This window comes from Pelodiscus sinensis, chromosome 1, assembly GCF_052426305.1.
Source record: "Pelodiscus sinensis isolate ZL-2025 chromosome 1, ASM5242630v1, whole genome shotgun sequence".
Classification (NCBI taxonomy): Eukaryota; Metazoa; Chordata; order Testudines; family Trionychidae; genus Pelodiscus; species Pelodiscus sinensis.
The window spans coordinates 183,924,642-183,939,444 of record NC_143052.1 but is presented as its reverse complement, the minus strand read 5'-3'; the positions used below and the strand labels follow the sequence as shown (position 1 = coordinate 183,939,444).

The window sequence follows — 14,803 nt, the reverse complement described above, 5'->3', positions numbered from 1 at the left end:
GATACAGTATGTCTACTGCTTCTTTTTAGAAGAGGAGTGAGTGATTTAAGCAGTCATATGTCTACATAAAGCATCATGCATTTGATTCAAGCTTTCTGGAGGAGGAAGAAGACAGCATAATTTGTACCCAGTCTTAGTTTCTCATATGTGCCATGTAATAAAGTCATTTCATCTATAGGTTTTCTGGCTTATTTGCTTTTGACACTTACCAACTTGCATTTGCTTTGCAGAACATTTTTGAGGAAGTCCAATTCCATTGGAGGCTTCACAGTAATACTCTCCAGTGTCTTTCTTTGAAACTGTGTTAAATAGCTGTGACATTTAAAAAAGTCATCAATAAAGCTGAGTGAAATTCAGAACCTCCATGCTATGGAAATTGACATTTTTTGTTTTTTGTCAAATGTAGGGATGGAAAGTTGATTTTTTAAATAAAACAAATTAAAAAAAATTGATTCAGAAACATTTTGTTTCAACATGTTTTTAATCAAAAACTTTCCTGAAATTTAATTATTTAATTTCGTTTCACTGAATTTGACCCAAGATGAAATATTTTATTTTGATTTGCTTGATGAAAATTGCTTTTTTTCAGCAAATTCAAAATTTCCCTATTGAAATTTTCAATTTTGTGGAAACTCCATTTCTGTTGGAAACTCATTCAAAGGGAAAATTCTCATCCAGCTCTAGTTATCAAATTACTATCACAATGTGATTTACAGTTAGGAGGTAGGGAAAAAAAGATTGCTACACTGCTACCATTTAGACCAGTGTTTCTCAACCAGTGGTACGAGTACCCTTAGGGGTACTCAAAAGATGTCTGGCGGGTACGTCAACACAACTGAAATTTGGAGAAAACTGAATTTTTGTTTTAAGTTTTACAGCGCTTTATTATTTTTTTACTTTTTACACCCAAACATTTCATCACCCACCTGGCTACGATTAAGTTGTTTAAACAAATGTGCTGCAATAGTAGGAAAAAAAAGTGTGCGTGTCTGAAAATTGTAGCTACTGGGGGGTACTTTTTTTTTAAAGGGGTACTTTATAAAAAAAGGTTGAGAAACACTGATTTAGACCATTCAGTTTTTTAAACTATGATTTTTTTTTAAATAAAATGAAGTATGTTGAAACAGATGACTATTTCACATTAACAACAAGGAATGGAGAAGTAAGTACTTTACAAATCTCATCCAACTCAGTGGGGCTACGTCTTCACTGGCCCCTTTTCCGGAAGGGGCATGTACATTTCAGCAGTCGTCGTAGGGAAATCCGCGGGGGATTTAAATATCCCCCGCGGCATTTAAATAAAAATGTCCGCCGCTTTTTTCCGGCTTTTAAAAAAGCCGGAAAAGAGCGTCTAGACTGGCCCCGATCCTCCGGAAAAAGTGCCCTTTTCTGGAGGCTCTTATTCTTACTTCAAAGTAAGCGGCGGACATTTTTATTTAAATGCCGCGGGGGATATTTAAATCCCCCGCGGATTTCCCTACGACGACTGCTGAAATTTACATGCCCCTTCCGGAAAAGGGGCCAGTGTAGACGTAGCCTGGATGTTTTTTCATTGACTTCAATGGGCTGTGAAATTAGGCTCACTCCCTGAGTGCCACAACTATGCATCAAGGCCAAGATTTTTAGATGTGATTAGTGATTTTGAATACTCAGTTTGACATATTTAAAGGGGCAGGATTTTCAGAATATGCTGATCACTCATCTTCTGAAAAAAATCAGACTCCTCTAAGGTATTTGACTTTGATCATCCATAAAAGTGAGTAACTCCGATTTTCTAGTCACTTTAAAAGGTCTTGAAATAAAATTTATTATTAAAAATTGAAAAGTATCCAAGGAAGCCTCTTCAAAAAGACGTGCATAGTTCTGAAAGAGTTACCCAGGCTGATTTGGGGCTTGTCTCTTGCTCCCAGTCTTTACTGGTGCAGGATTGGGCCTTCCTAAGTACAGCTGGAAAGTTACTTTTACATTTCCTAAACATCTGCTTCTCCTGTGTTGCTCTCTGTGCCTGGGAATAACTCTCCATAGAAGTTAAAGATGCCCAGTTTATTCTCTTTTAAATCCTTCCTTAAAAACCTTAACTGCACTGTGATGCCTGATCTGGCATTGGCTATGCATGTGGCAAGCTATAACTTACGTTTATTTGAAAAATTGCTAAATTATTACAATCTCATTCTTTCAATACACTCCAACCCCTTTGGGTACTTCATCCACCTGATGTATCCTGTATTAAGAGCTCTCTGGGCAGGACTTTGTTTCTCATCTGCACAATGGCTAGCACAATGAGGCTCTGATTCTTGGCCATAATGGAACATGAATAATAATATTCAGTCTTCTTTCAGACACAAAACTCAAAAAGAAAGTTGGACCAGATGATCTTACCAGTGTTCCAGTCTTTTTATTCATGGTGTAAGAAATGTTTCCTTTTTTAGTACTGCCAGTTCCAGTGTTTTCCACCAAAGGAACACCGTTCCTATACCATCTGTATTCAGAAGCAGGAGACCCTTCATTTTCTTTACATCTCATTTCTACGACCGTTCCACTCATTGCTGAGCTGGGCACTTCGCATGATGGCGCTGCTGAGGCCACTGAGCAATGAAAACGTATTGGTTATTTTGCAGTTTAGGTGTTTTAAATTAACGTTCACATTTCTACTCACTATCAGCTTAGGCATCAAAGACAATCCAAATAACCCTATGATGTGTTAATTAACAGGGTAGACTGGAGGGCATGGACAAGAATGATCACTAGGGAGCGACCAGTGGATCACACTGAATGAGAACATAGCAAAACCTCTGGGTTGCTAGTAGGAATGTAAAATTCCATGTAATCAATTAACTGGTTAACCAATTAAGCAGGATAGGAGTGGGGGAAGGGAGCTGCAACTCATCTGAAGCAGCCCCCAACCTGTGGGGCTGCTGCTGCCCCCCACCAACACACCTTCACGGGACTGCTGCCGGCCCTGTCAGCACTTCCTCCTCTGTACGGGGCTGCTGCTGACCCTCTTAGATCTGGCAGCCCGACATGAGACTGTCACTGACTCCCCTGGCCTTGCACAAGGCTCCTGGCTCCCGCCACAGCCTGTGGCATGGTGTGCCAGGCGAGCTGGAACAGCCCTCCACCTATGGTGGGCAGGGGGCTGGTTCCTTGGTGCTGGTTAACTGTTACCCAGTAAGAGTGATACTTTCCGGATAACAGGTTACCCATTCACATCTCTAGTTGCCAGGACCCTGGTAAGGTAAGAAGCATGCTCCTAACCCCTTCCACTTGCTGTTCCTTCTCATTTGCTCTGCTCCCTCTCACTACCATCCAACTGAGGTCAGCTTCTCAGTGCTCCCACCCCCATCCTGCCAGCACAAAACTTAGTTCCACAGACTCAAGGGGATGTGGAATTAGGCAACATTTTCCATGGATTTAAAAAAAAAGTTGAAAAATTTTATTCTTGTTTCCTCTCCCCATTTTTTGAGTTTTTCTACCTCAAACCTCTTTCCCCCCTGATCTGGGGGCTAGTGAAAGAAAGAATTTTCTCTGGTTTCAACAAAGTTTCAAACGTCCAATTTTCACATAAAAGAATGCTTGTAGTTTGAGAAGTAATTTTTGGTGGAAAAGCTTTTTCCTTCAAATTTTTTGAACAGTGCTAATCACAATATGATATTTCAGCCATTTGCTGAGTCACTGCCAAAGGCCAAGAATCACTGAACTATGTTGGGAAATACAGGCAGAGGTAACTAGAACATTTTTGCATAGTAGGGGTGCGGAGTGTCACTGAACCACTTTCTGTGCCACTAAGGGTACATCTAGACTTCCGCGTTTTGTCGACAGAAGTTTTGTCGACAGTATCTGTCGACAAAACTTCTGTCGACAAAGAGCGTCCAGACACATTGAGTTCTGTCGACAAAGCAAGCTGCTTTGTCGACAGAACCCTGTAGTCTAGACCCAACCCTACAGGCAATAACACCTTCTGTTGACAGAACTCTGTCGACAGAAGGTGTTATGCCTCGTAAAATGAGGTTTACCAGCGTCGACAAAACTGCTGAGTTCTGTCGACGTTATGTCGACAGAACTCAGCGGTAGTGTAGACGCTGGTATAGTTTTGTCGACAAAAGTCCACTTTTGTCGACAAAACTCAGTAGTCTAGACACACCCTAAGTGTGCAGATAATTAATGAGCCGTGCTTATTAGACAATCTTTCTATTAAGTTATCGTTCTTGTCTGTCTGTTATGGGATTTTCAATTTGCCCCTACTGTGCACATGCCCCTGCAGGCAGCTCCTGCAGGCATGTGCAGGTGTGCTCTCCTGCCTGGCTCTCGCTGTGGCTGACGCAGCAGGCTGTCTTGTGTGGCTTCCGGCCACCCCCAGCAGGCCACCAACGCCGCAGGCTGTCCCCGCCAGCTCTGGCTCCCTCCAAGCTGCCCCCAACACATTTGGCAGGCCGCCCCTGCCAGCTTCTGCAGGTGGCCCGCCTGATTCCGGAGTGCGCCACACAGCTTCAGGCCCCCAAGATGGCAGGCTGCCCCTGCCAGATCCGGCTCCCGCCCCCTCAGAAGGTGGCCCGCCTGTCTCCGGGCCATGTGGCTTGCAGCCCCCCCCCCCCTCCCCCAGCAGCAGCCTAAGACCACGGGAGGAGAGCAACTCCAGAGTTAGGAGGAGGGTGAGCTGGGCGGGCAGCAGCCCCAGAGGTGGGGAGAAAGAAGCATCCCTATAGTGTATGTGTGTGGGGGGGGGGGAGCAGCAATTCTGGGCGAAGGCGAACTGGGGGGGCCGCAGAGCTGGGGGGAGGGCAGCATCCCCAGTGTTTGGGGGGGGAAGGAGGAGGGAGCAGTAATTCCACAATGTGTGTGGAGGGGAAAGACCCCAAAAATAAATAAAAATAACTTTTAAAAAAGGACAATCTTCCTAAAAGTGCTCCAAAAGAGTAAAAAAAAAATAATTTTCAGCTAGCAATTTAAGAGAAAGATTGGATGGCTAACTGTTAGCAACTACCTTGAATCACACTTAGCCATCCAATCTTTCTCCTAAATTGGTAGATGAAAACAAATTATTTACACTCTTTTGGTGCTCTTTTAGAGATATTATCTTTAAAAACGTTTTTTATATATATTTTTTGTTTTCATTTTTTACACAGCAAAAAACTTCTGCTGGAAAGTTGCTGCGGTTCTCTCTTTTTACCACAAGAGCGCAGTAGGGCACTAGAACAAAGCAGCAGCTCCAAGCCAGGGAAAAGAAAGATTGCAGCCTGCCTTTTTCATAGTGCCTGTCAGGCCTGGTCAGGAGACAGGGCATATGGGGAAATGACAGTATGGGGCTGTTGGTGAGTCAAACAGGAGATCATAATGCGGAGGACTGACTGGGACAGGAGCTGAATGGGAATGGAGATGCAGGGCCATATGCTTGACTGAGGGAGGGTGAAGAGACATGTGGACGGGGGTGCAAGGACACATGGGAAGAAGGGCAGATGTGCCTGACTGATGGGAGAGGCTTCTAGTCAGTCAGGATTTGCATGGGAGAATCTCCCTAAGAGTCCTTCCCCTGAAAAACATCTGTTCCATACTTTTCCTGTCCACATCCCAAACCCCTCAAAGTTCACACCCAGCAATTAGTTCTCCTTCTCTCAGCTCCTCCATTACCTCTAAATCCCCCAAGTCTGCACTGCTTCTGTGGGGTGCAGGAAATAGAGTTTTGTATTGTAGTTTAAATAAATTATTACTCGATGTTCTGTATCAATATGCCTAGTAATAAATCTATTTAAAAAAAAATTTCCTGAATCTTTTTTGTTGTCTAGAGTTACAGACCTACTTTCTAATCAGTATTTTGAAATAAGTGACCAAAAATAACTGAAACTGGTGTGATTATATTATGTTATATTAACAAATAAAACATGCGGATTTTGAAAATATTCTGTACAGAATTAATTCTTGGTGCAGAACTCCCCCAGAAGTAGTATATAACAGAAACCATGAAGCCAGTTTTAGCACTTATGAATATAGGGCTTATAAGAAACTCTAACCAGTCTTCACACTGGCATTTGCTATAAAAGATCCAGTGATGCCTCTACCAATGTGCCTTAGTCCAGATAACATTTCTGCCAGTCCAGATATGGGTGTCTCTGGGAGAGAGGCTGGTATTTCTATGTACAATTTTGTAAAGTGGACAAGAAAAAGACCCCTGAGTTTTATTTGGAACCAAATCAGAATTCGAAGCTAGCCCTAGCCTCTTCACAGTTATGTGTTTTGGATTTATTTCTATCGACAGAATGATTATCGATGCCATTTAAGCTTTCATAGCTGCTCTGGTGTTGGGAAATGCTGTGGGAACTAAGAGTTAGGTACCCCTCTTTCACTGAAAGTCAATGAGATCTCAGAGCCCAACTCCCTTAGGGCTATTTGAAAATCTCAACCTTACTATCAGAAAAGATTCTGTGCGGGTAGATTAGTTCTTTATTATTAATTCTTTGGTAGAGCTGGTCAAAAGAACGTAAATGTAAAATGAAAAATATCCACACTGAATTTCAACCACCACTCTGCCTGTAGAACTGACTTCAACAAAAACCTAGAATCAAAGTTAGGTTTCTACCCAGCACCGTGAGAGTAATAGTAGTCTCCGCCAGATGTTGCCCTCGTTCAGTCGGCACACTAACTTCACAACGGTATCTTGCAGAATCTTTTCTGGTAACATTTCTAATTCGTATGCTTGAATCTATCATTTCTGCTCGGCCTTTGAGATCACCTTTAAAAGAGAACATGACAGTTAGAAAGGTATTCTTTGCAGATGAAACCTGTTATAAAAGTATCACTGTGCATGACTGACATCTTGAAACTGAACAATGCTTTTTCTTCTATTCTGATCATCTTTGAGTCTAATTTTCTACTAAAGGACAACAATCATGAGAATTTTTCTCCAAACGCAGTATCACTTCCATTCTACAAAGAAGTTAAAGGGATAATTTAAGCCCAAACCCTACACTGTTTGTTCACAAAACAAAGGCATCATTTATGAAACAGCCAGTTTCCAACAGCCTAGAGAGTTAGAATCCCAAGACCCATTTTGAATTTGGAAGCATATATGTTTCCCCCATATTCTTGAATGCCTTGGTGAAATCAGTATTGTCTATGAAACTTAAAAGTGAAATTTATTATAGATAGGGAATGTCAGCCAAAAGCTCTATATTTAAGCTTTCAAAAAAAAAAAAAACCAGACTTGATTGTAAGTCCCATTATCACATACCTTTCATCTTGTGGGCTGAAAGAGACCAAGCTGCATTTTAGCGGTTTCATTTTAACTCATCAGTCTACAACTTTACAGCTTCTTACCTACTAACTCATCTTTGTAGTACACAAATGAGACAACATTTGTGAGTTTCTTCCATTCTACTCTTGGAACAATATCCTTTCCAGCTGAATATTTACAGCTAAGCATAGCCTCTAGGAGAAACAAAACATATGAAGAGTATTTTAGCTCTGTGCTTGGTATGATTACCAGTATTGATCATAATATTTTTCCTAATAAATGGTTTCAGTCAAATTCCACTCTTAAAATTGAGTTCATTGTATATACTCAATAAATAAACAAGTATAATAGAGAATAAATTCAGAGAGATTTCCATTGATTGCAACGGGCTTTAAATCAGACCGTAAGACGTCTAAGACAGATCCTCAGCTGGGATAAAATGAAGTAGTTCTACTGACTTTAGAAATTTAAATGGCCAGAGCTCAGTTAAACATTCTGGGTTTTTAATCTAGCTTTGGTATGTAATTAATTTGACATAATTGCTCTGGATCTAAGCTCTGTAGTTTAAAAATTAAATGCTCTTTTTCTATTAAAATATTTGCTAATATTCAAGAAGGTGACTTTTACACTTTCAATTATTTTGGATTTGCTTATTATTTTAAGAAAATACCAACATATTTGAGAACATAGAAAAATAATTCAATTGCTGCCTGAAGAATTAGAGCAGTATGTTATTCTAACTTTATCTCCCAAACCTGCATATCTATTGATTTAAACAGTGTATGTTTCACTCCTTAAAAATCCATCTATTAAAGAAATATTTTAAGATCTACTAGAAAAAAATGGTTACTTACTTTCATAAATGTTGTTCTTCAAGATGTGTTGCTCATGTCCCTTCCACTTACGTGCGTGTGCCACGTGCACGGATTGTCAACGTTTTTTCCTTAGCAGTACCCATCGGGCCAGCTGGGGAGGCCTCTGAAGTGATGCCACTATATCGGTGCATATATATCCCCACTGGCCCTCCACCCCTCAGTTCCTTCTTGCCGGAACACTCCAACGCAGGGGAGGCGGGTGGGATGGGGAATGGACATGAGCAACACATCACAAAGTACAACAGTTACGAAAGTAAGTAACTGGTTTTTTTTTCCTTCGAGTGCTTGCTCACGTTCATTCCACTTAGGTAACTCCAAAGCTAGCGCCCCAGGAGGTGGGGGTCAAAGTCTACCTAGAGATGGACTGCAACACAGCCCTATCTACTGCAGCGTCCTTCCTGGCATGCTGTGTAATGGCATAATGATCTGCTAATGTTCTGTCCCAGAGCTATGGGGATTAGGGTTGGACCTCAAGGCTCTGGGCCAGTCTCTAGAGGAGCTCTTTATGGTGCTGGGAGAATATGGCTGGCACTGATGAAGAGGCCAATCCTAGGGCCTCATCAGGGGAGAACGATGAATACTCCCGAATGGTCGAGTCCTCCGTCTTGTGCGGCTGTTCCAACACCTGAGAAGGGGCAGACTGCCCATGGTCCCCGCCTTCCTCCAACTGGGGAGTTGTACCACCAAAACCTGTGGTGCCAGGGCTCTGGGCAATGGAGTGGCTGAAGGTGGGGCCCACATCCCCAAATGGGAGGATCCCGCCATTGACGGAGCACTCCCTAGGGCCTGGTGGTACACCCATGGGGTCCAAAACGGCCACTGGCCTAGATGCTGACATTGCAGAGGCCAGGTGTGCGAATGTCCCGAGTCACTGTCATGGTGCTTGCGGTGCCGGGAGTGAGAGTAGCTCCGAGATCAGGTTCATCACCAGGAATTTGAGCAATACCGGGAATGGGAGTGAGAGATTGATGCCCTAAATGGTACTGACTTTCCATCGGAATCTGACGCACAGTTGGACTCTGACCAAGATGGGGCAGAGGCCGGGCCCAGGGAATGGTGCCTCTCCACGTGCTGAACCAGAGATGCTGGCTTGCTCCAGTGCCACACTGCCAGAGGAGGCATGAAGTGCTCCGTGCCATTGACTGGATTGCCGGGATGAGCATGCTTGACACTGAGCTCTCTCTGGACTCCTGGAGAGTGAAGTCATCCGTCTGAAGGACCTCTCGATGTCGGTGTAGATATGCGCACCAGGGAACACAGCACTGCACAGCGCTGGGGCCGAGGATGGTGCGGGCCTACCTGGGTCAGGTGCTGTTGATGAGGCATAGGCCCGAGGACGATCCCCGGTGCTCTGGAGGAGGTGAGGGCAAATCAGCAGTCAGTTCAATCAGTTCCTGCGCCACCTCAAACGTGTCCAGAATGGAAGGCCATTTAACTGGAGCTGGCTCCTCTGCAGCTCTTGGTCAAGCTCAATTGACCACACTCTGGCCCAGGAGCAGAAGACCTCACGGCCAGTGCAGGTGCAATAAGGTGCCCTGACTGGGGGCGAACCACAGGTGCATGCCAGGGTGCAGACCTTCCCCTCTCCATTCTCCTCTTCTTGCACCTGACAGGTGATTGCCTGACAGGTGATTGCGAATGGTGCCGCGCAACAGGGGCCTCGACACCGATGAGGCCCCCGAGAACCCAGGAGTCTCCCGCACTGAAGACAGTGTGCTGTGTGATTCCAGCGCCGAGTCCGATGACGGTGCCGGGTGATGTGCCGACTCCATTAGGAGTATCTTCAGGGGCAAATTTCACTTGTGCTGAGTCCGGGGCTTGAAACTGCGGCAGATTCTGCAGTTAGCTGGGACGTGGGCCTCACCCAAGCACTTCAAGCACGAATCATGTAGGTGCCCACAGGGCATAGGCTTGGAACAGGGCTTGAAGCTGTGAGGCCCTGGCATGCCCCATAGGCCGGGAGGGAAGGGGACTCAACAGGCAAGCCCCAACCCAAACAACTTATCTAACTCTATCTAACAGGTACGTAACAGGGAAAGCAACTTGGAAAGAACAAAGGGATTAACTCAGTGCTAACTACTCTAAAGGCTTTTGAATACCGCTGAGAACACGCTTGCAGGCAAGCAAGAAGGGAGCTCCAATGACCATCACGGCAGTAAAAAGGAACTGAGGGGGTGGAGGACCAGCAGGGGGTATATATGCACCGATATAACGGTGCCACTCCAGGTTACCGCCTGACAGGTACCGCTAAGGAAAAACTCTCCAACAATCTATGCACGCAGCATGCACTCACCTAAGTGGAATGCACATGGGCAAGCACTCGAAGGAGAACTATTATATCCAGATTATTTATCTACTGAAGGGATTCTGTGCACTTGTCACTATCACTTCCTTGTCAGTTCATTTCGTTTCCAGAGCTAGTATCAGTCTTTCAGTCATATCTTTCTAAACTCTCTGCTCATTGTAATTGTATTAATATGGAAAAATCTTGACTACCTTCAATCTCTCTGTAGTGTATAACCTCCAGTAAATTGCCTCTATCTTTTTTTTTTTTTTCAGTGAGGGTGGAACAGATGGCTTAGAAGGTTAATAACGCAAGATAGTCTTTCACCTTTAGGCTGAGCCCATCATATACAGATCACATTAATAGGGATCAAAGACTGTTATACTTTTGATTGGGTGTATGCAGTTTCCAGTGGACATGTCCACATTTCAAAAGCAAACACAATAGCCTGCTATAGTTTGCACTCTTATTCCCAATCTTAGCCAGGATAGCTCAGGACTGAATAAATTATGGAGACAAAGTTACTTATTCACCCCTACATTTTGTCTTTCCAGACCAGAATTGAAGGCTTCAGAGTTCCAAAGCTATCAGTCTGGCATTTTTCATGAGCAATAAGATCATACACAAAATGAAAGAAGACATTAAAATAAAAACACAATGACAGGAGGACATCCTGTTCCAAAGACAAATACACAATGTTTTACAAATGTGTGTGCGTGCTCTGAACTAAGTGGAGGAAGTCTAACGTTCCTGACTGCAGGTGGGGAATGGGATAGGCGGTGGCCTTCCTCTACTTAAGATTTATTGAAGTTTCCCTTCCCTTTTATTTTGTTGCCTTACAATGAAAAAACATTAGTCAATTCCAGTCTATGGTCTGGGACTTTCACTCCTGGCCCTTGCAATTGCTGGTTGAGCCTACTTTTATTTGGGTCTATCTAAAGTGAAGAGAGCTTAGTTTCAGTGTTCCATGCTCATAATTAAACTAAAGTTTGGGGTGAGACTTGCCCTCTCTCTCTTTCATTTTGGAGCCCAGAGAGTAAAGGAGAAGATGAAGAGGCCAATGTTGAAGTCATTCTCTCATGAGGAAGAAAACAGAGGAAGCCCAGTGCTTCACTCACATGATACAAGCACTTCCTCCTCCTCTCTTGCTAGGTTGGGTTATATGGAGGGGAGAAAGTATGGTGTAGGCCTCTTCAACCTTAGTTCCCCATTTTCAATGCATTCATCAATGGGATAGAGAGACACCATAACATGGGGAGATGGCAGTAGAAGAGGGGAGACTAAGGACTAGAGAGAGGGAGTGAAAAGGGATAGACAGAACTGAAGAGACAATCAGAAGTGGAGAAGCAGGAGAATTCTATTTACGGTATCTTGAGGGAGAGGCTGAACTAAGAACACAGAATTTTAGGCTGTGTCTAGACTACGCCTCTGTCAACAGAGAGATGTAGATTAGGCACATCGAAATTGCTAACGAGGCAGGGATTTAAATATCTCACGCTTCATTAGCATAAACATGGCTACCACTATTTTTCGAAATGGAGCTTTTTCGAAAAACGGCAGTCTAGATGCGGATCTTTTGAAAAATAAAGCCTTTTTGAGGAATACGAGGTTTACAGGATCTTTCGAAAAAGGGTTTATTTTTTGAAAGATCCATATCTAGACTGCCTTTATTCACTTAAAATTAGTGGATACTTTTGACCTGACTCACTCTGCCTCAGTTCCCAATCTGTAAATTGTGGATAATCACAACCCTTCATTTCACCAAGGTGTTGAGAGAATAAAATAGCGAGTGTCTGCAGCACTCAGATACTATAGCTTTAAGTGCCCTTGAAGAGACCACAAAGAAATTAATTATTGTGTCTTCAGAGCAAGGGTTGAACAATGAATAGTCAATAAGGCCTACAGGCACATATTCAACAAGGAGCAAGCTGCTCATTAATTGAGCACTCTTCAACCCATGCATAAAAGCTGGCAGGCATTCTAGGAAAAATAGTATGAAACCATATAATTAACAATTATATCATAATACATACACACAATGGGTCTGAATTAAGATAGCACACAACCTAAATTCTGGCATTTCCTAAATTTTAAGTGCGTGACTTTGGAACCTTAATTATGTCCTTTAAACAGTTTCTCATTATTTTTATATATTTTATAAATATCTATCTGTATAAATGCAATGATGCCCATGCACATACTGTACCCTGAAACTCCTTTGCTGTGACATGCTGATTGTCTGTTTTGATAGAGATGCCATATGCTTTATGATCTGCAAGAGAGAAAAAACAAAAGTGAAGTGATTATTCCCCTTTATTCGGCACTGGTGAGGTCACATCTGGAGTATTATGTCCAATTCTGGGCCCCCCATTACAGAAAGGATGTGGACGCATTGGAAAAAGTCCAGTGTAGGTAATCAAAACGATTAGGGGGCTGGAGCACATGACTTACAAGGAGAAGTTGAGGGATTTGGGCTTATTTAGTCTACAGAAGAGAAGAGTGAGAGGGGATTTGACGTCAACTATCTGAAGGAAGGTTCCAAAGAGGACGGAGAGAGGCTGTTCTCAGTAGTGACATATGACAGAACAAGGAGCAATGGTCTCAAGTTGCAGTGGGGGAAGCCGTTGGTTGGATATTAGGAAAAACTATTTCACTAACAGGGTGGTGAAGCACTGGAATGGGTCATCTAGGGAGGTGATGGATCCCTAGAGGTCCTTAACTACTGGTTTGACAAAGCCCTGGCTGCGATGATTTAGTTAGGGTTGGTCCTGCTTTGAGAAGGGGGTTGGACTCAATGACGTCTTGAGGTGTCTTCTGACCTTATGAGTCTATGAAAAAAAATTAAGTCAGATAACAGACGTTTGCACTGCACACTTGCTTGAGCCAATTTTAGAGGACAACAATCCTAGGCTTAGTTATAAAACTCCAAATGCTATAGGGGGCTTCTTAGTGAGTGGACATGACTGAAGCTTGGGAGACCTGGGCTGTATTCTTGGCTTAGCCACCAACCAGCTGGGTGACCTTGTGTAAATCTCTTAACTCTCTATGCTGTAGTTTCTCCATCTGTAAAATGGGATAATGATATTGCATCTGAACAGTTTGGAGAGCTACTGATCGGAAGTGTGACAGATAAACTGGGTATTATTACATAACTAGAGAAGGAATAAGCTTTTAAACATGTATGTGCACATTTCTATCTTCCCCCTCCCCCGCCACAATCTGCTATTTTCAATAAGGCATAATTAGAGAACTTGCATTAATCTTCAATCCCCTGCTGTAATCACAGCTGCCCCGTACCACACATACTTCTACTGTTGAATTATACCAGTTAGTACATGGGTGTTAAAAGTTATCTGAATAAAGGACTCTCAGCTCCCCCCACCTCCCATCTCAACAGCGGGCATCTACATTCTCTCTGCACTCCCCCTACTATTCTCTCTGCAATTTCAGGCCTGGTCTATACTTGAAAATTGGATCAATCTAGTTGTGTTGCTTAGGGCTTGATGATAGTTAGGTTGACCCAATTGCTAGTGTAGACACAGATAGGTCAAGGGTAGGATTCTTCTGTCAATCTACCTAACTCCTCGCAGAGAGACAGATTGACTACATTGATGGAGAAAACCCTTTTGTCCATATAAGAAGTGTTTATACTACAGCACTGTCGCATCGAAGCTGTGCCACCACCATGGCTATGATATAGACGAGAGATGTAAGCGAGTAGTTGAGTACTTGAGTACCTGATGAGCCTAAGGGTGTGTCTAGACTACTGAGTTTTGTCGACAAAAGTGGACTTTTGTCGACAAAACTATACCAGCGTCTACACTACCGCTGAGTTCTGTCGACATAACTTCGACAGAACTCAGCAGTTTTGTCGACGCTGGTATACCTCATTTTACGAGGCATAACACCTTCTGTCGACAGAGTTCTGTCGACAGAAGGTGTTATTGCCTGTAGGGTTGCGTCTAGACTACAGGGTTCTGTCGACAAAGCAGCTTGCTTTGTCGACAGAACTCAATGTGTCTGGACGCTCTTTGTCGACAAAACTTCTGACGACAAAACCCGGTAGTCTAGACGTACCCTAAGCTTCCCCACCACCTACTGATACAGAGGCAGCTAGGGGCGGGGGGGGGGGGGGGGAGAGAGGAGGGAGAACACTTACCCCTCCCTAACCCCTTCCTGATGTAAAATAAAATACATTTATTTTCATGAACACAAACTCTCTTTATTTAACAAAACTGGGGGAGGGGAGGAAACGCTGGTGAGACTGGAGAAAGGAGGTGGGAGAGGGGAGGGGGAAAACTAGGAGGAGGGAGCTGGAAGAGGGAAGCAAGGGGAAGAAGGGGAAGGGGAAGCTCAGGGTTGGGGGTCTGGTCGGACCAACCTGATTTTCATGTAAACCTGCTCCTGGGTTCGCATGTG

The 14,803-nt window shown here is 43.6% G+C and overlaps 1 protein-coding gene across 5 annotated transcripts in view; it reads right to left on the bottom strand.

The window, feature by feature from the left end:
* The window catches only part of JAM2 (junctional adhesion molecule 2), a 76,974-nt gene that overhangs the window by 9,911 nt on the left and 52,260 nt on the right, over positions 1 to 14,803 (bottom strand). For 4 of the 5 annotated variants that reach the window (XM_075910110.2, XM_075910091.2, XM_075910116.2 and 1 more), the window contains exons 2-6: positions 12,591 to 12,656; positions 7,309 to 7,419; positions 6,572 to 6,724; positions 2,380 to 2,585; positions 210 to 312 (exon numbers count right to left, since the gene is read on the bottom strand). In XM_075910110.2, the coding sequence (XP_075766225.2) occupies positions 210 to 312; positions 2,380 to 2,585; positions 6,572 to 6,724; positions 7,309 to 7,419; positions 12,591 to 12,656 (639 nt within the window). The remainder of the gene's footprint in view (positions 1 to 209; positions 313 to 2,379; positions 2,586 to 6,571; positions 6,725 to 7,308; positions 7,420 to 12,590; positions 12,657 to 14,803) is intronic. The other variant, XM_089773551.1, reaches the window with a different exon arrangement.